The sequence below is a fragment of the Cuculus canorus genome, chromosome 1 (assembly GCF_017976375.1).
Source record: "Cuculus canorus isolate bCucCan1 chromosome 1, bCucCan1.pri, whole genome shotgun sequence".
NCBI lineage: Eukaryota > Metazoa > Chordata > Aves > Cuculiformes > Cuculidae > Cuculus > Cuculus canorus.
In genome coordinates, this window is record NC_071401.1 from 195,652,276 (window position 1) to 195,674,300 (window position 22,025).

The 22,025-nt window shown below is 37.2% G+C and overlaps 1 protein-coding gene across 18 annotated transcripts in view; it reads right to left on the reverse strand.

Moving 5' to 3' along the window:
- Nucleotides 1–22,025, reverse strand: part of MAGI2 (membrane associated guanylate kinase, WW and PDZ domain containing 2) — a 735,321-nt gene that overhangs the window by 104,702 nt on the left and 608,594 nt on the right. For 17 of the 18 annotated variants that reach the window (XM_054064111.1, XM_054064068.1, XM_054064076.1 and 14 more), the window contains one exon: nucleotides 18,645–19,280. The exons of the other annotated variant lie outside the window; for it this stretch is intronic. In XM_054064111.1, the coding sequence (XP_053920086.1) occupies nucleotides 18,645–19,280 (636 nt within the window). The remainder of the gene's footprint in view (nucleotides 1–18,644; nucleotides 19,281–22,025) is intronic. 18 annotated transcript variants of the gene reach the window in all.

Here is a 22,025-nt window from a genome sequence, read left to right on the forward strand (position 1 = left end):
AACAGTACATCGGAAGCAGTGGTGAAACATGCATGAGGAAGGACAGCTGATTACTGAGTCTAGAAAGATTTCAGGTGACTAACAGGGATGGCAACCTCACAGTGAGCTGAAAACCTGTCTAAACTCTGTTGTTTATACCAAGTCAGCTGCATCATCATCTAGGTTGGAACATGTAGCCTCATGGTGTTGCCAGCTGTGACAGGGGATGCACAGTTGGGAGGTGAGGTGTAGTACCCAAGGGCATCTTATTTAGCACAGAACGCCTACATTCACGCAGTCTGCTGAAATCCCATCAGTTATAATGGACACATAGACATCTGTGCCCAATTTAGACTGATATTTAGAAATAACTAAATTTTGATGTCATTGCAAATTAGAAACTAAATACAGACGCACAACCATAGGCCTAGTATCAAGGATACCATACCTTGTCTTACTCAGAAATCTCTGCTGGATTGGCAGATATGACACAGGATCTATGGGAGACTTCAAAGCTCCATTTATCATCCTGGAGAATGTTGAGTCTCCCACTGACTCTGCTATTCCAGTAGAGATTTCTTGATAGCCCAGTGCATCTCCAGTTGTCCTGGTGTCTGTTAGTGAGCTCAGAACTGAACACAGAGTTTCACTTCTCCTGATTTCTCTTGAGATTTGGGAGCACTGGACAAAATTTCATCAAAAAGCAACAAATAAGTTAAACTACAGAGACTGAGAGAGCCTGTTGGTTTCACCTGACTGCCTTTCTATCATTATTAAATTACATCGTAGTAACTTCAGAATTTTGTACTTAATATGCATTAAGCTGTCAGCATGGTTCTGAATTTTATTGATTTGCCTTTGAAATCTCTTCTGTGACAATGGGAAGTGTCAGGAGCTCAGGTGTGTTAACCATAATTGGCTCATTTTCATACACATTTCAGAATGATAAACTCGCAAAGTCAACATAATTAAAAGGTAATCATGCCACTTGGACACAGTGGTGGAAAATGAAACAAGCAATAGCGTGCTTATTTGATTCTTTGAATCCAGACACTATTCAAAGTAATATTTTCTTTCCAATTTCCTGCTCCTTCACACCAGCTTGACAGACATGTTCATTCCTGGTAAAAGGGATTCAGGTAAAACAGAAACATTGACAGTGGAAGACTGTGAAAGAAAAGACTAACGGGACAACCAAAACTTATCACAAGATTCAAACTGAGTCATGAATGAGTCTAGCCTGTGGAAGTATTTCATTTAGTGTAGGAATGTGGAATATTTGACAAGGGACGTTAGTGGAAGGCCCCAGTCCAAGGAGTAATGGAACTGTGAAGAGAACAGTGAATTTCCAAATTTAGTGCTCTGGTTGAACGTTTAGGTAATTCACTTCATTTTGAGGTGCTGAAGATGTGATACTGTCCGCAGTGACATGTATCTAGTAGAGATAAATCTCTTTTCTTTCACGTTCACCCAGACAGGAGGTAAATCTCAGTATGTGACATACTTATCAAGAAGAACAAACTTGAATTAGTAAAAGTTTTGCAGCGATCCAAATGATAATGGTTAAAATGACATGAAGTTCAGAAGATTTAGCATAGGATCATAGGAGCCTGAAAGAAAAAAATGAGAGAGAAATAATGGTTGGTGGGCATGATACTATTGCAGTACAGAACCCTACAGAGTATAAAGCATGATAAATTGGTGAAGATGGCCTGGCTTACAGAAAAAAAAAAAAGGTTGAGAAATGTAATATTTTTCTAAATTCTTGAAGGTTCTGAGATGAACAATTGTCATAAAGAAGGACTGTGTCATTAAGACTAACGAGAGAGGAAAAATATTGATGTGAATTTCATGATGATTAGATTATGTGCTGGTCACACATAGTCCTGCGCAATACTTTAAAAAGTTAATGAACAGAACACTAAAAATGGTGCTGATAGAGGATCCTGACAAGACAGCTCGGAAGTGATAAGTATTAAATGAATTCATTACAAGGAAAAGCAAGCAAAAGTATGAATAGATTTTTTTTTCCTGTGACAGTGCTTTGTATCTCAGAGGAACATAAATTGATTTCAGACTGTTGGGATTTAGATGACATGTCTAACATAACGGAAATAACCCCTCAACACTGAGAAAATTGGAGTAGTACATAAACATGACAAGTTAAACGAGAAGATTATGGTGCTGACAATCGTGAAGCACCTTGAGGACCTCACAGCTGGCCTAAACTGAAAAATTAGCATTTTTAGAAAGACTTGCGGGAGTATCTAGCATGTATTAAAGCATCTTCTTAAAATCAGAACTCACTGCATAAGAAAACAAACTTGGATGCAGCTTTTGGGTCTTCTCCTTCCTCAGTATACCCATATACTTCATTATGCCTATATAATCACAGAACAAAAAATATGCATTTATGCTTGAAGACCATAGCTGCCTGAAGGAATCTGGATGAATGCTACAATTACTCAATGATAGTAATGAAATTGGATCTGATATGTACATTTTCCCTGGGATTCCTCAAAGTAAATAAAAAGACACTGAAGGTATATCTGTACGCTCTCTGCCCGGTTGCCGTACATGTTGCTGGTGTATAAATCCTGTCAGCTAGGACAGAAATAGTTTGTAGGGGACTATGTCCCTGGCTTGCTTTGTTTTCTTTTTTAACTCTTATGAGCTAATTTAAAATGTATAATTCATGTCACAGGGATCAACAACAAAGGGCCTACTTCAGGGTAAGAGGAAGGAAAAGGTTGATTGAAATTAGAGCTTGGTAGTGTTATTCTGACAAAGGGAGTGTTCACTGGTGAATGATAGCTCACTACAGACATTTTTGTGAAAAACAGCTGCGTTTCCAGAATGCATCTAACATTTAATTGGTAAAAAAAAAATAAATAAATCAGATCTCAGACAAAATTTCTAGTTAACTTCTAGATAAAATGCTTATTGACCATCTAATACTCAGCAGGACCATCTAATATTTAGTGAGCACTAAATATTAGATGTTCCTGATAACATGGAGCCTGAAGTAATTTATCCTATTACATGTGCATATCTGTTTTTCATACCATAATTAAGTTTTTGATCTATCAGGCAAATGACAGTATTAATTTGCTCTGTTTCTCTGCGGGTCTTCTTTTTGGTGAATTTTTTTAAAAGTTCTAGGACTCAATCTTGGTAGGAGGTGTTTTAAACCTAATAGTATTTCATAGGCCAGAAGAAACCAATTACAATCCCATTCTAGTTTCAAAAAATTTATATGTTCAAATACTTTGAATATAATAATTGAGAAATTTTGCTTCAATTTACAAATATTAACAAATATACAACAGAAAGCAAACAAAAATATATTCGGATTCTCAATTAGACATTTTTTTCCATGAAGAATGTTCTGTAAGTAATGTGTTCTGCTGTACAAAGAAAGACCCAAAATGGGGACATGACAAATGCCTATTTATTCTCCTTAATCTGATAAAGATTATTTATCGTTAATGAGAACTAAAAATATCCAGTGTGCAAGTAGCTATCACATATTAATGAATAGAAGCGAGTACCTCTGTGCAAAAATACAAGTCAGGAATTTTTATTCATCCCTTTCCTAGTATGAATGAGCTAGAAATACAACTGAATTGCAACTTCTACACAAGTGTTCTGCTACAGATGAATTTTGATTTAATTAAAAAAATATGTATCTTGTTAAAACACAGTTCTTCATCTCTCGGATAATATAGAGCAGCAAATAAAAAGGCTTGCGAATACTTCAGAATTAATGCTAATACCTAGAGATCAGGTTTTATTTTATACCTGCAAAATTACAGAGGCATTTATTTTTCTTTCCTAGAGGGTTTAATTTGCAGCACTATTTCCAATACAGAAAATGAAAGTTTTCTTATTTATTATATTGCATTCTAACCCATTATTATTTATTCTTTAATTTGTATTATTCTTTGAGATTTGTGTATATTTCCAAATATAACTTTTCTAGTTTTGGATAGCAAAATAGAAAGTGGTGGCAGTACCTTTCCATTTGGGTGTCTTTTGCTGACTTCATAATTATAATGATGCATATTATCTTTGTGTTTTATCATCTGAAATTGTAAAATTGGTGTAATGGGACTTTCCTTTTCGTAAAAATCTCTGAAATCCCTAAAATTTCTGTTTAATTTTTTTTTTTTCATTACTAACCCACATTTAAATAGCCACAGAAATATGTTGGAGTACCAGCTCAGGAGAACCATCATCAGTCCTTAGTTCCACCATTCAAGACTTTGATCTGCAATGTGCAGCATATGCCAGCCTGGCATGTTTCTGAAAAATTACCTTTTATTTTATGTCAGTGTAGCTGGTTTTGATTTGCTGTTTCCTCCCTACCTGAGATGAAATCCCTGGTTAGCCAAAGATTTAAGATACATCTGCCTAGGCAGCCCTCCTCTGGACCCGTTCCAACAGCTCCATATCCTTCTTATGTTGAGGATTCCAGAACTGCACACAGTATTCCAGATGAGGTCTCACAAGAGAGGAATAGAGGGGCAGAATCCCCTCCCTCGCCCTGCTGGCCACGCTGCTTTTGATACAGCCCAGGATACGGTTGGCCTTCTGGGCTGCGAGCGCACATTGCCGGCTCATGTTGAGCTTCTCATCGACCAACACCCCCAAGTCCTTCTCTGCAGAGCTGCTCTCAAGCACATCATTCCCCCATCGTGTACTGAAAATGGGGATTGCCCCAACCCAGGTGCAGGACCTTACACTTGGCCTTGTTGAACCTCATGAGGTTCTCACAGACCCACTTCTCCAGTCTGTCCAGGCCCCTCTGGATGACATCCCATCCTTCTGGTGTGGCAACTACACCTCTCAGCTTGGTGTCATCGCAAACTTGCTGAGGGTGCACTCAATCTCACTGCCAATACCATTGATAAAGATATTGAACAGCACCAGTCCCAGTACAGACCCCTGAGGGACACCACTTGTCACAGATCTCCATCTGGACTTTGAGCCATTGACCACTACTCTCTAAATACGACCATCCAACCAGTTTCTTATCCACCTAACAGTCCACCCATCAAATCCATCTCTCTCCAATTTAGAGAGAAGGATGTTGTGGGGGACTGTGTCAAAGGCTTTACAGAAGTCCAGATAGATCACACACATTGGTTTACCCATGTCCACTGCTGCCGTTACCCCACCATAGAAAGCTACCAAGCTGGTCAGACAGGACTTGCTCCTGGTGAAGTTGTGCTGGCTGCCATTGATCACCTCCCTGTCCTCCATGTGCTTTAGCATAGCTTCTAGGTTCTTCCCAGGCACAGAGGTGAGACTGACATGTATAAACCCAAACCAACCCAAAGCATCAGGTTTTATTATAATATAACTAAAATACATAGCTTTTCAAACAGAGAAAATGTAAAACGATGAGCCAGAGAACATAGAAGAAAAAGGGAGTTCTGAGTAGCTAGCTCTCATCACCATGTCCTTACACTACAGGTCCTTTTTTCCAGTGAAATCAATGTCTCCTTGAGTCACAACAAGATCTTTATACTCTCTGCCAGTGCCTGGAGAGTTTCATCCCATTCCCTCTAAGGTCTATGTGTCTGCTCCTTGCTACTCTCAGCAGGTTCCTGGATTAGGCTGCAGATATCCAGCTCTGTGCTCTGAGTCCTCTTCCACTTGCTCAGATCCCACAGCCACTGGAAATGTCTTTCCATGAGGAGGACCTCATGGAGGAGTGATTTGACTTTACAGCAGCTGGACCTGCCTGACCCAGGTACTTTTCAGAGGGAGGAAGGAAGGTAGCATACACACTTGGAAGAATCCAGATAGATGCTCTCTATCAGACTGCTATTGTCTGTCTGACACAGAGGATGGTTGTAGCTGTTTTAAGTAAATAGATTCCCATGTTAACCGTAAATGTCTTTCAGTGTTACAGCTAGTACACCCTAGTATTTTAGGTCTGGGACCATACTTCCTCTCTGCTGAAAAAGAGTCATCCTAAAAGATGACTCCATAAACAACTTCTTATATAACCCAAAACACCTTTTCTGAATTCCTAATTCATCACTATCTGGTTTCTACCCCTCCAGCAATGTTTTAGACCACTTTTGCCAAGCTCAGTCCTTCTCTTCCATTTCTACAAGCTTTCAATAAACAATTGCTTGCATTGTTGTCCACAGAAAATAAATTCTGAAATTATATGCTTAATTGTTGTACAAGAAACGAGATATAATATAGGAGCTGGGTATTAAGGAAACATCTTTCCCTCTACTTGGCACATGGATAATTGAATCAGCCATTGTTTTTTGCTAATTATGAATTTGATGGAGAATCCTAGAGAAATGCCAGGGTTTAGGTTATTACTAATGGTAATGTAAACTTCAGTTAAAGAAAGGAGTCCTGGAAGAGGCGTATATGGAACAGGACCTCACTGATTTTGTTAACACTCATAATAAATGCAATAGAATAGTTTACCAATAGCATCTTGCTGAGAAAAATAAATAAATGATGAGTTTTATTTTAAGAAATTGTGCTGAATTTCCCTTTTTCATTGTGATGCTATGCTAAGCATCAGCAAAAGTATGGACTTCGTTCTTTGCTCTGTGTTTCAGGAATTAATTTACACTGACTACGTAAAAAGGCTTCCTGTTTGCTGATGCTTCCACATTGCTCTTTATCAGTAATGTGTTATCCGTCCAACAAAATGGACCAATCTCTCTGCCATCTGCAAACTTTGTCAGTATTGATTTTATGTTTTCTACAGGATTCTCAGCTAAATTGTAAAAGAGTCAAAAGACAAGAAATTATCCTAGTGGAAGCTCATTAAAAATTTATTCCCTCAATGATTTCCTACTTACAATTATGTTAAAAGAGCAATCAGTCAACCAATTTTTCAATTCAGAGTAAGCCATACTAATTTTACTTCTTTCCATTTTTAAATAAGGAGTGGGGCTGTTACATGTAAGGCCTTATAAAAGTCCATTATATAAAACAAATTTATAATCAAACTCGTAATATTAATAAAGTTATTAATATATATTTAAACTGAAATAAACTATTTTCTGCAAGCCTACATTAATAACTTCTCTTTTATATAGAAATTCAGATTACTTTTTACGATAGTACAAATGGGATTCCAGTTTTAGCTACAGTGCTTGAGATAGATTCCAGGTTTTGTCATAATACAGAGTTTTTTTTAGATACCCTCAGCTGTTCTATGCTTGCCTCCCTTGTATGGGCAGATTCATCTCACACTGTCTGGCTGGCTGGTCAGCTAAGCCATGACCCTCAGCCAGACTCCTCTGTAATCTGTGGAGCATGATGGGAAAACTCAGGCAACAAGCTGCTTAAACAGTGACTGAATAAAACGATTTAAGTCATTTTCATGTGCATATTTTCCACCACTTACTGCAGGGGGAACTATTTTGACTAGTATAGTCCAGAAATCTGTTTCTTTACAGCTGAGCTGGGATTCATCTGACCAAATATGAACAGAAACATAAATATGAACCTTTGGTATGTGAGTTTTTAAAAACTTTAAAAGTCAACAGGGAAGAATTGCCTCTTTTAGAATACTATTAATTTCAGCTACTTCATATGTTCACAGCAGCTGAATGGCACCACAGAAGTGCCCATTTTCTCCATCATCAAGGGATTCCTGCTTGCTGTCCAGCTCAGATGAGGAAGGATGCCCTGCAACTGTCTACACAGGGTTCCTGATAACAACAGCTGAGATGACCATAGCTGCATATGCTACAAGATAGGATGAAGAATGCAGCATGTAAACCAGTTTCTTTTTCTTTGTCTTGAAGGACTTGTAAAAATATATTTCATGTTTACAATTAATTATTGTGAGATGACTGTTTACAGAGGGCCATTTTGACTGAAACAGTACATAGCTGGTTCTTCTTTTAGTGCAATGCATCCTAATATGCTTCTATAAAGAGCTTGATAAAGTTGGATGTCTGGTATACAGCGAATGAGTTACAAGATAAACCTGTTCCTTAATTAAGGTTAACCTTAGTAGAAACAATCATTGATGTCCATGTAGTGAATGTATCTAGCTGTTCCTATTTTGGAGCCAACACCATAAGCCATTGAGATCTCTCAGGAATGCCATATAATAAATAAATAAACACTGTGTTATTTTTCAATAACAGTGTGAGAACAATCTGCTGTGTGTGTAATCTCAATGGACCCATCTGGCAAGCTGAAATAAAAAAGCGTCTCCTTTCTGTTAGCATCTATTTTTCATGAACTTTCATATATAAAGAAATATAGATTTGTTTTATATAAATATATGTATTTAATATGGTGCAATAAGGAGATGAGATTATGTAACTTCTCTTTCTCTCCAAGAAGTACTATGGAAGAAGTTTAAAATGAAAAAGATGGCAATTTATTACTTTCAGTCAAAGATGCTCACAAACATGAGAAAGATGGAGATCCAGAGAATAATATAGAATGATAGAATCATAGAATAGTTTGGGTTGGAAGGGACCTTAAAGATCATCTTGTTCCACCCCCCCTGCCATGGGCAGGGACATCCCACTAGATCAGGCTGCCCAAGACCCCATTGAAACTGGCCTTGAACACCTCCAGGGATGGGGTAGCCACAACCTCCCTGGGCAATCTGTTCCAGTGTCTCACCACTCTCATAGTGAAGAGTGGTGAGACATTCTTCCTAATGTCCAGTCTAAATGTGCCCCTCTCCAGTTTATACTCGTTCCCCCTGGTCCTACCTCCCCCCCCCCCCCCCCCCCCCCCCAAGCCTTTATGAATAGCCCCTCTCCAGCTTTCCTGTAGGCCCCCTTCAGGTACTGAAAGGTCACTATAAGATCTCCTCGGAGCCTTCTCTTCTCCAGACTGAACAGGCCCAACTCTCTCAGCCTGTTCTCATACGGAAGGTGCTCCAGCCCTCTGATCATCTTTATAGCCCTAATATAAGTGCTTAGAGTGGAGAGGACAGTTGGTGGTCATGTAGTCCAACCTCCTGCTTAAAGCAAGGCTGAGTTGAAAGACTGGGCTGATATTCAAGAATGACAGCTTCTCTAAAGTGCTGAAATGAAGGAAAATGGAGCCATAATGACAAGCAATAGACGTACAGACTGAGGGAGGACCTGGGTAAAACATGGAAAAAGCTAGTAAAGAAGGGCAGAAATTGGATGGAGATGACCGCCTTTGACTCTGCCACATTTGTTGGCTCTCACTGGCCACAGATCATAGCCCTGTGGACTTTCCCCAGCCTTCTCTCTGAGCTGCTCTATGACGTCCCACTGATGTAATCAACTTTCATTCTGATTACGCTGTTGAATTACTCTGCCAGAATCTTTCCAACTTCTGGTAATTCCTGATAATTATTCCTGCGAATATCACATGTTAAATAGTGCAGGACTTGATGGCTATGCAAAAGAGCATCTGGGTCTTCTGATACACTATCCAACTAGGATCGTATTTACAAAACAAGAAGGAACAAGTTTCTCCACGCGTCACCCCCGTTTTTCAGATTAAGGTGTCTTCTGCACTACCTCAGAGATATGATAGTGTTTATATAGCAGTAGGAAGGCACTGCTTGGCCCCAGATGCTTAAAATAATCACATTTATTGAGAACAATTAGTTTAAAACACAGAAATCATTTCACATGGTGAAAAAGTTGTTAACTTTGTATTGACAGATGTATTTAGTTAAGCTATCAAAATATATGCAGACAATACTGCATTATTTTCCATAAGCAGCAAACCTTTTCTAACTAATCCCTAAAGTATTAATTATTTTTTATTCTTTAAGAAAAATGTTATTATTAATACTATTATTGTTGCTAGCATCATCATCATTATTTATCCTTTTAAAATATTAGCAAAATTTCTGCTGGGGAAAAACCCAACTCATTGCGGAAATGGAAATTAATTGATAGAATGAATTTAAAGATCATTACGATATTTTCTTGTTCAAAGGTTTTGAGTTTGTGCTTTTATTCATGCATATAGAATAATTTTCTAATTATCACAGGATCTTTAGAAGTTCTCTACCTAGAACACATAACATACAATAAAAATGCTTACATTAGAGAAAAAAATCTAAAAAGTCCATCAAATAGAATTTGCACCTAATGGAAATACGCATTAAAATAAGGCGACATTAGGAATGTGTGCACAAAAAGCTTGCCTTCTTTTAGCTTGTGGTTATAAAAGGTACAAAATAAATAAGTCAAGATTTTTCTCATTTACCAAAGGAGAAAACAGCACACTATGTTTCTTATATACTGAAATACTGTTCCAAGTTATGACAAATTTGGCTTTGGAAAGCAATTTATTTCCTTTAGAAATCTGTTTTGACACACTTGGGAGTCAACTTTCGGAGTTTATGCCTGACAGCTTTGATGTCCATGTCTATTTTTATACTGTAATCTGAAGGTGACACAGCATAGGTGTATGTATCCTGGTGCTCGTTTTGATTATGTTTGAATTATGAGTCACCCAAAGGCTTCCTGAGAAGGGCAGTGTTGTATTTAATGGATGTATGCTCTGGATTTTGATAAAAATAAAGAAGTTGATCATTACCCAGAAAGGGCAAGCATAGCCATTGTTAAAATTTTCCTTCCCTTTTTAAGAATGTAAAAGAAAATTGCTTAAAGAATTGTAAAGGGATAAATAACTCATCTAGAAGACTAATTTAGTTTCTGCATTTTTACTGGTTAGGCAAATTGTAGGAGCCAGGAAAGTTTTATGGCTCTTATAAGTGGTTTGGGAAGTCCCTGAAAATCATACCTTCCCATCTCCCCAGTGCTGTGTCTTGTGTCTGTAGCACAATAGATAATGTACTCACTTGGTTCACAGTGTATTAGCTTACTTTATTACTATAAAATATTGCACTATATTACAAATCACCATGTCACAAGGTCTACACAATGTACTTTGACAACAGATTTGGAAAACCAACAAATGTTGTTTAATAGGACATTACATTATACTGAACCAACAGAAACATTGTTCAACACATTTAAACTAAGCTTTAGACATGCCTCAGTACACAAGCACAGGTGGTATGGTACTCTTTTAGAGTCCAGCTCTGTCGTTCTCCTTCCTTAGGCTGAGATCTCCCAGATCTCCTCTGGAAGGCTAGGTTCACTCAGAGCCTAGACCATGGGCAATTAGGAAAAAAATTATTTTCTTCATGCCCCAGTATTGCAGCAGATTCTCCCGGTACCGTGCTTGGGAAGTATTTGGCTTCAAAAGATGCCATTTTTTTCTGAGATAGTCCAACATAACCTGGTTAGTTTTCTAATAACACTGCTTGCAAGAACAAAGGAGAACCTTCTCTGGCCTGGCCAGATTCCAGTGCAGGCAAGCCAAAAGGTCTGTTTTCTCAAATAAACTGTTCTTCAATTAATATTAATTAATTCACCAGTATCAGTGAGATTGAAATCAGTCTGCAGTGCTGCCAATAGAGCTCTTGGGTTCTAGGAGTGAGGGAGGCTGCATCTACCAGCCACAAATATGCCCTGCACTCCTCAGCAGAGAAAAGTAGTTGCTGTGCCTGAAGGCAGAGTTCCTGCAGCTCTGCACAAAGCCTAAATGCATGGCAAGACTCTGTGCGGACCTAATAATGATAATGTCTGACCATTTACTGTATGCAGCCTTATCTTGGGCGTAAGATTTTAATGACAAAATAGCTGTTGGAGCAATGGTAGTTACCTCTTTATGACATGCAGTGATGAGAATCTATGTCTACACACTTGTCTTTCTTTTTGCTACAAAGTCTTCTAAAGCAACCTGTTTTCCAGTGTGCAAACTAACTCTTAATGTTAACAAGATGGGTACACACATCTCTAGAAGTGTCCCCATAAGTTTTAATAGAAGCACTGCTCAGATTTAATATAGACCATATAAGCCTACATGAGAAAACAGTTTCATCAATAATAAAAGTACTTTTGAAACAAAATGCTTGCTAATAGTCATTAAAACTCTTCTTTGCATTATATGTAAAAAAGATTTATCTAATGCTTTGCAAAATTATCCACAAATGTACCACACAGTGCACAAACATTAATAAGAATGAAGTAGCAAAACCATAACACTATGATTTTGAAACACAATGCAATTAATACTACTTCCATTAATACAGTGTAATAGCTACTAACTATAATTGATGTCTATTTTTTCAGGAATCCATACTCATTAAGGAGGTCTATGATTTCTTTTTCTTTTATTCAGAAATATGGAAGCAATTGCACACTGTTTCACTGCTAATCAGAGCTTTACAAGAAAAAATATGAAAGTCTCATTAGTGTGAATTTTAGGATAACTGGTCTCCTGCCATGACTCCCTCTGGTCAAATTTTTCATTCCCTGTGCTACTGAGATATTGCCATTTCTCTTGCTAACAGGATTTAAATTGAATCCCCTGCTAAAATTGGCTACATATGTAACTTATTTTTTAGTTTACCTTCTATAACATATAAAATATTTATCAAAATAGATTTAATACCAGAAGATTACAGTAAGATTCTTAAAAATATTTCAAGTTGATCCAAAGTATAAAACTGTCTCAATGTGTAGGACCGAAAGGATGTAAATTGTTTGAATGTTACTAGGAGAGTATACGTCCCACAGCTAAAAATACGATACTCTGTAAGGTGAGACATACCTTGCAAAAATGAATCTGGAAAGCAGTGCTTCCAGGACTTATGTTAATATAACAGTAATATTTCTTGCATGGTAACAGTACTTTCTAAGAATTGGAGATTTTGTTTCTGGAATTAACGTAGGAAACACAACTGTTGCTCTCACAAAGCTCTTATGAAATTATCTTGCACAAAATATTGATTTCTATGTAGAGAAGGTAGGAAGGGACAAATGGCCAAGGCTGGAGTGAAGAAAAGGGCAGTATGACATCTAACAGCAAATTCAATGACGTGGACAGCATGACTCACAATATTTTTGATCATTAGATATTTCTGTCATTACTAGCTAAGAAAAGCAACAAAAATAAGCTAAAAATTGAAACCGTTCAAAAGCTAGCATAAGGACACATTTACAGAAAATTCATGCTGAGAAAATTGTTGCATTTATGATGTCATATAAAATCTCATAATTTGAGATGGAAAGGAAAAAGGTCAGCTATGAACCTTTGTTTTCCATCAGTTTTAAACCAAACACACCCAGGAATAACAGAACACTTCACAGTGGGATGGCAAGGCAAAATGGTGTGGTAAATTGGAAAGAGAAAACTGAAAAAGGATGTTTTAGCAGCATGTCAGACAGAAGTTTATGTCATTGACTTCTAGATATCAATGGCTCATATGGTTCACTCCAAATAGATCAGTGGTTCACTGCTGGGTTCATATGCATGTTCCCTTTGAAGGATCAAAGGACCCTTAAACTCACAGACAAGAGATATATGTGCCATTTAAGAATAAAGCAGGGCTAAAAATGCGTATGTTGCCAAATGGATGTAAGTTCCTCTCAACATAAGAATACTCTCAAGAAATGGAAGAAAAGGGCGAGGACCAAATATACTATTGGAGTAGCTGTGTGCAGAGGAGAGAGTACGGCAGGAAGCAGGAGAGCTACCAGACCTTATATCTCCCAATATCTCTTGTCAGAGACAACAGAAAGCATACCTTGATGAATAAAGTAAGCATGGACTGCTATTAGTTCAGAGTACCCATAAGAAGCAATTAAACCAAGACTGGGTTCCTTCGGGAAGCAACTAGAAGGAAAAAATTTGCCAATGATTCAGGGATGTGAAAGAGAAGAGACAGCAGTATAATAGAAAACCTCTGTAACCCTCAAATAAAAAGCCTACGTCATCCTCCTAACAATTTCATTTCTTCACATCCTCAGTACTGTTGACTATAAAGCCCTGAATTGGGGAATAAGAAAGCCATGAGACGGTCTCCAGTTTGCACTAGGTACTTTCAATATTTTGAATGAAGAGCTGCAGAAGCAGAGTCGATGCTTTAGACACCTCAGTGGTGGGCTGAGGTCCTGGAACCAGGAGACCAGAACTGCCTGTGGCAGACTAGGATTAGCAGGGTGTTGGTGCTGCCTGCAGCTTTATCTTGTGAAGCTTTCCTAAGAGAGAGGACAACTTAGAGGAAAAAAATTATGAGCTTTCCTGACCCTGGGAATTGAAAGCCATCTTAAACAAGCCTGGACAACATAAAAAATAAAATTCATCTTTGTGGTAGAGAGGTAAATCTGAGATCAGTCCATGGGGGATATGGCATTCCTTCCATTGAAGTCAGTTCATTTTAAGAAGCTATGTTTATTTACTAGAATATGCCAAGATTTTGTGGTGTTTTTTTTTTTTTTTTTTTTTTTTGAAATTTCTGGCTGTTCTGGGAATTGCTGACGCTTCATGTGATGTAGTGGTATCTGTAGGCAGTCTTAAGGAGTTATAAACTTCTACTGGGGTTTATACAAAATGTCCAAAAGATATTTGGCCACCCTTTTATTTTCATAGTTTACATCTATGTAGCTAATTCTCCCTCCTCATTGTGACTGTTTGTGCATTGTGTGTGGTCCACACTCTTTCCCATACCATATCAGGGTGAAACTAGCTACTGGCATCTTCCAGTCACATGTCAGGAGTGGGCTAAGAATTAATCAGTGTGGTCAGTGCATCTGCTCTCTAGGTCCATTTTGTAGGAACAGTCTCAGTTTCTCAGTGGGTGTTTAAATTCCACCTTTATAAAATAGCTGTCTGATGTTGGAACTTTGTCAGTCTCCTACTTTTTGCATCTCTTTTTAATGCTTCACTCACAGCACTTGTTTAGGTGTTGCCATAGTTTCATGAATCAGTCCTAAGTTGTCTTCAGATTTCCTTAGCAACAGTATTTCATACTTAGTCTTGATGGATCTACATTTGAATTTATCTGTTCTTTTTCAGACAGGAACACTTATAGGGCTGGGATCCTTTCTATAGGTTCATCTACTTCAAAGGTACTTCCCAAACGACATGGCATATATCAGGTACTTGGATAGCTCCTTTAGTAGAATATGACAAAACCAATTTTTCATGTCCTAATTAGCAAATACTTTGCTCTATGTAAATTTGATACATACTTGCAGAGGGCTGAAGAAGCTGAGGATGAAGTGTGAAGGCTGAAGCACAGCTGGAAAGGGGTAAATACGTTTGGGCAACAAACACTATCATATCTTTGTTTTTTTAGGGAACACATTTCCACGATCTTTTCCTTTTCATTTTTTTTTCAGTATGAACACTTCTGTCAGCTTATAGTAATCAATGGAAACTATATGTCTGGTCAGCAAAAACAGACGCAAACAAACTGAAATAAGCAGTGTGTTTGTGTTTAGCAAAGAACCTGACTAATAACAAAAAAAAAATGAAGACTTTTAAGATCTCTAGCCACGTAACATCATAGTTGTCACCTAAACATGTGCTGCTTAGTATTTTCTTAGATATACAATGATGATATTTACATGATTTAGGTTTTAGTTCTTTTAACAAGTAGGTAAATTACTACTTCTGTTTTAGAAATTTTAAAATGATTAAGTGACAAAGTCAGTGGGACTTCCTCAAGCTGGATTGTACCCCATGACAAGTCTGTTTGATGGTGATTCAGTACTGTTATTCCCTCCATCTTTCTGAAACACGCAGATCTTTCCTTCCCCTGTATACTCTGCCTGTTGGCCTCCCAAGCTTGAGGGGCAATGGCTTTCTAAATGCTGTAGGATGCATAATATGTGCATACAAGAGAGCATTTTTTCCTGTATAAGATACTTTTTTCCTATAGCGAGAATATCTTTCAGCCAATGTCAATCTGATTCTTATCTACAATGTAGATATGATTGCTGGATGAGGGAGAGAAATTAAACCACTTCCGAGAATGGTTTGTCACAGTGAACTATGCAGTCAGGCCATATTTGTATTAGAGACAGAATACATTACAAGGCAACACACAACCTTATGCAAAACATAGCCTTCCTCTTCAACAGACAGGAACAATACTTGGGTCTTAATTTAAAAATAATGAGATGCTAAAGACAGGATGCATAGGGTAATGATGGAAAAGAATGGTATTATTCAAGTGTCATTACACATTGGAGATAATAAAATAAAAATTGAATTCATGAGTAACGAGAAAGTATGCCTTGCTTCACCAGTATCAAAACCTAAATATTTTAGAATCATAGCAGGTTTCTCCAAGTACTAGAATTTTGGTTTGTATTCAGATTCTCTCACATGACCAAATTTTATCATCTGTTTCTTATTCATAACATGTGGGATAGACACGTACATCTGAGCCAACCATCCTCAGTTCATTTTATAGTCAGCCAAATAGAATATATATTTCTAGGGTGGACCTGACTTATTTGAAACATCTTCATTGCAATGACATGAATTGCACCCTAGAAAGGCCTATTTCTGCCCAGGAACTATAGAAGGAGACATGACGACTAGTATAGATATAATTACCTGCATTATAGATGTACATTTGGTCACATGGATTGCTTTTTCTTATGAATTTATGAAAAAAAACCCCAAGTTGTCCCCTTAAAACAATTCTCATATTTCCGCTAAGCTATGATTTAGTCGTCTCTCGGGCAGAGTAGATTTGTCTCACACACTGTATTTTTTCATTTCTTTTGAAGAACTCAAGCAAATGAGCCTTTTCTCTAATTTCAGTGAGTAACAGCCCTGTATTAAAGTATACTCCTTATTCTGTACAGTAATTTCTTGTAGAAAACTTCCATTTGTTCTGTATCATCCCATTAATCACTCTGCAGTACTTCCACACAGCTGCTTTAATCCTGGTCATTGTTTTACCATGAACAAAATGCTCTTGTTCATTTCTCTGCATTCCCTAAAGCATCCAACCACTCCCTGTCCAGCAATAGATGGACAAGACTCAGGAACACGTTACTGCATCTGGATCTAGTATTTGGTGTCAGCTGAGCTAGAGTAACTACCTGCACCTCCCTGCTTGGCCTGACAAAACATAAGATGGTGTAAATTTATACTGCCTTTATTGAGCGTGGAGCTCAGTGCAGCATCTCCTAGCTGCCACCACAATGTGTAGAAAATAACCACAGCTCAATGAATGTACCAGAACTTGTTAATCTATTCTGTTGATCAACTTATTTTGATCATGAATCAATGCTCTAAGAATTATCCTCACGGGCTTGAGTATGTTGCTGCTTTGGGGTTTTATTTGCTACTGTCCTGCACTGATTGCTGAAATATCTATTTTCCTGTCTATTATTACTCAGGCTTGTTCAGCATACTGGATTTCACACTCCACTTCTCTCTGAAGATTGGTGTTCTGAATTGTTTTCCTCTAGAGGGGGATTAGCTTGCATTTTTCAAAATAAAATTCCATCTTTTGGGGTTATATTAACCCTTCTAATCCCCTTTATACTCTTTTCTTTTGCTATGCAATTCTCCCTAATTTGTCAGCATCTTCAGAAAAACAAATGTTCCAGATTTTAATACATATTAAATAAAACCAGGTTTAATGCCAACTGATATAGCACCTCTGCAACAACTAACTTTCTCCAAGTTCATATACTATAGTGACATCAAATTGGCCTTTAATTGTCACTCTTAAATAGGCTTCATTCCAAAGAAACGTTAGATTCTTTTTCCTATAAATCATTCTTTCAAATATAGATATGAAAAATAGTTCATTGACTATGTGAAGTAACATATATTTAAATCACCTTATGTTGATTATTTCTGCACTTTGATAAAATGTTACTATATTCCTTGTTCAAATGATTTTTAGGTTTTCTAATGACAAACATTTGGCATACAAAAAACCCTAAAACTTCACTTCCCAACCTCTACTCTTCAGAAGGAAAGTAATTCATATTTTTGTATAGAATCCTTTTTTTTTTCCTTCAAAGTAACTTACATTCAGTGACAGATGAATGCCTTTAGAGGAACGAAGATCTTTAATTAAAGAAATTCAGTCATTATTCACTTCAGGTAACAATAAATTATGATGGATGCTCATCTCAAACCATCGAAGAAAATTTGTTAGGCTAGACTAATAAAAGTCATGAAATGAATTATCACTGTCAAGGTATTAAGATGACTTCTGTTGTTATTGCTTTCTTACAGGTAAATCTTGAGTCTCCCGTTTTGGTGGTGTATATTCAAGCTTACTGTGTCAGGCTGGTCAGAAAAATGAAGTTTCTAGAAGCTATTTTTTAAAAAAAGAGATACATATACCATAGATATTTGTTGATAAGAAGGAAACAAAACAACTGTTGTACAATACTTTTACAATGATGGTTTATCATAACCAGTAACCTTGCAGTAAGCTAATAGGTTGCTCTGATTTTCATTTACCTTAGTCAACATATGCGATTACATCTAAAGCTTGCAGCACTGCTTTGGGACTATAATGTTTCTGCAGACACCATATAACAATTATAGGGTGAAATGCCTGGAATTGTTCTAGTTTTACCTTTATACAAAGATGGGGCCATTGACACTCAAAACACAAAATGGAACGTACAACAAGCCGTTAGATTTTGCCCAGGATACTTAATTGCAGACACACTTTTCTGAAACCAATGATGTTACCTCCCGCAACATGGAAATTAATTTCCAATCTAGCACACAAGGATTTAGTGAGTATACGTATGTCTTACGGTTTAGAACCCTTTACACACATTTTTGTAATTGTACAGACTTTCCAAACTTACCTCCTCTATGGATAATCAAAGAAGTTTCACTTCCAACAGGACATTCTTTAAGTATATCCACTACTTCTGCATGGCTCAGGTTCTGTACATTCTGCTGGTTGATCTCAACAATGAGGTCACCTTCACACAAACCAGGACATCCCTGAATGTCTAGAATTTGCTTCACCCTCTGTCCTGTAGGACTGTCTGCTATAGTGAAGCCAAAGCCCTGGGCCCCTTTCACAATGGTTAAGGTCATGAGTTCAGCTTGGGTGGCCCCAGAAGAAGCCATTGATACATTATCATCATGGGCAGGTGGTGGGAATGTGCTATCAAGCTGACTATCTGCTGGAATGGAGTGCAAGGAGTGTGGTGGTCGATCTGTTACGTCTGGAACAGACTGAGAAGTCCTAGAAATGTATTCCAAATAAGTTTCATAGTTATGTCTTCCATTTACCACTACCGGAGGCCTCTCCATTACTGCAAGGGGTGGCACCATGCTGTTGGCAGGATCTTCAGGATCAAAGGGCAAAGGGTATCCACGACATAGCACCAAGTTGACACTCTGACCAATAGGAACAGACTGGAAGAGTTTGACTACATCTGCGTGAGTATGTCCAAGGACACAGACTTCATTAATATAGACAATGACATCACCTAGAAAGAGAAGAAAAAATAGTGACAATATGAGACAACTTCAATTACTATACATGTAGTATATTTTTTTCATGAGATAGAACTCTACTAAAAATAAAATAAATTAGATATACGTGCTGACTTAAATAGTGGCAACAAAAATTTTAAGTTTGTTTGTCAATTAAATAGAATACAAATAGATAATGAGTGTACTACTTCTTTTCTGTGGAAACTCGCAGTTGGAGAACTAAGCTGGATCCAGACATACACATTTCCTTCCAGTGTATTCCACAAATTACTTTTTTATAGGATACAATGAAAATTTATTTGGAGGGTTGGTTATCAAGAAATACCATTGTCTGATAAAGAGTAAAAGCGAAAAGAAAAATGTGACATTGTAAGTATTCGTGGACTTAAGAAGCAATGAATAGAGATGCAAGACTGTGCATGCATGTGCATAAGGAAATACTTTTTGCATTGATCATAATATTGACAGTTCCCTATTAAATGTCATTACTTGCCATCAGACATTCAGGCCTGCTATAGTCAATTCCTATTCTAGGCATGAACTAAACTGTATCTTGCATATCATAGAGATGTTTAGTGATATTTTGTTGTACTGTTGAAGGACAAATGGGACAAATTTCATCGGTAGGTATAACAGCTTTTTATTAGAAAATCTAGGAAAATGTCTGAAAATCAGTTTAATATTTCCAGCTAAATAAGTTGGTCAAATAAAGGTAGATATCATCTTTACCTATAAATCTTATCTCATGTGTAGTACAGAGTTACCTGTCAGAGCATATATGAAAATAGAATACTTTAGCCATATTTATGGCTTTCCATAATGCTGATGCACCAACCAGTTCCTGTTACTGAAAAGTTCAGAAATAAGTTCAACTTGCTTCTTGTTGTTAGAGTGGATGTGTACGTTGAGAGCCATAAATAAATTTTTTATAGTACTGTTTAGTTGGAAATTAAAATAAAAATGATTAACAGGTACAAACGATATTCAAAATAGTTTAATGATTCAAAGTCAGCTTCCACTTTAATGAAACAGTCTGCATCTTTATAACAAAGAAGAAGGATGTTTGTTTAGACAAGTCCACAAATTATTTTTCTAAATGAAGATCATCTTAACCTACCATTAATTAGGAAGAGGAAATCATTTAGACTGACAACACTGTTAGATGTCTGCAAGGTATGCAGTTCAATAATTGACCTGTGATACCATAATGTTTTTTTAATGATATTTCAATATTCAGAAATGAAATGAGAATGATTTAGAGAGGATGAGGTGTTTTGTGTGGAAGTATTTCAACTGTATTTATGAAATTATGTCTTTCAAAGACTTCAATCAAAAGATCTAATCAAGTGAGCTGAGGAAAAAAGAGCATCAATCAAGATGCCACTGCAAAGGCTGTTTCTATATGACAATGAAAGGCAAAAGCTGTTTCTATGTGAGAACAAAACGGTCAATTCCCACATGATCAGTCTGACTAACAGCCTGACAGCAATTAACTGTACATGCATAAATTGTGATTTAGAGAAAGATTTCTTCAGAAGGCATCTAGAGAAAAAAATGCTGAAAGAGTTTGTTTAAACGTTTGTGAATATTATTCATAGAAGCCTTAGGAGCTGCAAATACTGTCTTAAGTGGGTATCACAAATAGATTTCAAAGCAAAAGCAGTAAGGTCACTTCATAGGCAGTGCTGAAAGAATGCTGACGCTTCTGTCTCAAGCAGCTGAGAGTTAAACAGTTTTCAAAAGTCAAGATTTAAAAGACAGAAAGAATGTACTGTACTAAATTACCGTAGCATTGGCTGCAATTCAATGTGATTTACTCATGCCCTTGTATAGAAAGATCTTACCTGCATTCTCATCCCTGGCTTCCACATTAGCAGTCGGGATGACATTGCTCTTAATAAGACTGTTGAACTGAGATCTCTTTAATGTATGCTCCTGTTTCAGGCCTTAATAGTACCCTTGCAACTTTTTAATCCATGCAGTCTTTATTTCCTTCAGAGCTGGCAATGCAGATATTTGGTGGGAGGAGACAAATCTGTTTGTTCACTCCCTCTTGCAATACTTGAAAGGATTGCAAAGGGAATATTGCCTATTGTTTTGGGCAAGTAAATAATTCTCTGTTTTCACCTCTTCACTTTATACATTTCTACAGCATTAGCCATGATCTAAAATTTAAACCAATATGTTTTTCACAAATCAGAAAATCAGATAAACTAGTAGACATTATGTAGGTCTCCAGCAAAAATAAATAAGTTTGTGCATAAGGAGTACAGTCAAGAAACTTATAGGCCAAGTAGCCCCTTTCCCCAGTCCTTAAACAGACAAAACTGAGCATTAGAAGGTCTTGGGTAAGAGCTCCTTCAAATAATGACACTGCATTATCCCTCACAAGACAGCAGCATTTCTTGTGAATTAAGCATTCTTCAGCATTTCCTGAATTAAAATCTTTGAAGGTCTTTGTGGTTTCTGAGCTATCACATATATAGAACACCTAGGCACATTCTGAAGGTGTAACAGACTCAGAGTCGAACCATTTAGGATCCATAATGTACGGTCATAGGGAGAACATAAGGCTGAAGGTTAAGAGGGATGGGGAAAAAGGTATGAGTTACTACGTTCAACTCAAATAAATAGCTACAGTGGTCTTTAACTAGGAAGACAGAGTATCAGATAATGAGACATGAAGGAGGAATAAAAGGGATTATTTTCAGAAATCCTTCAAATAAATCTCTGGACTG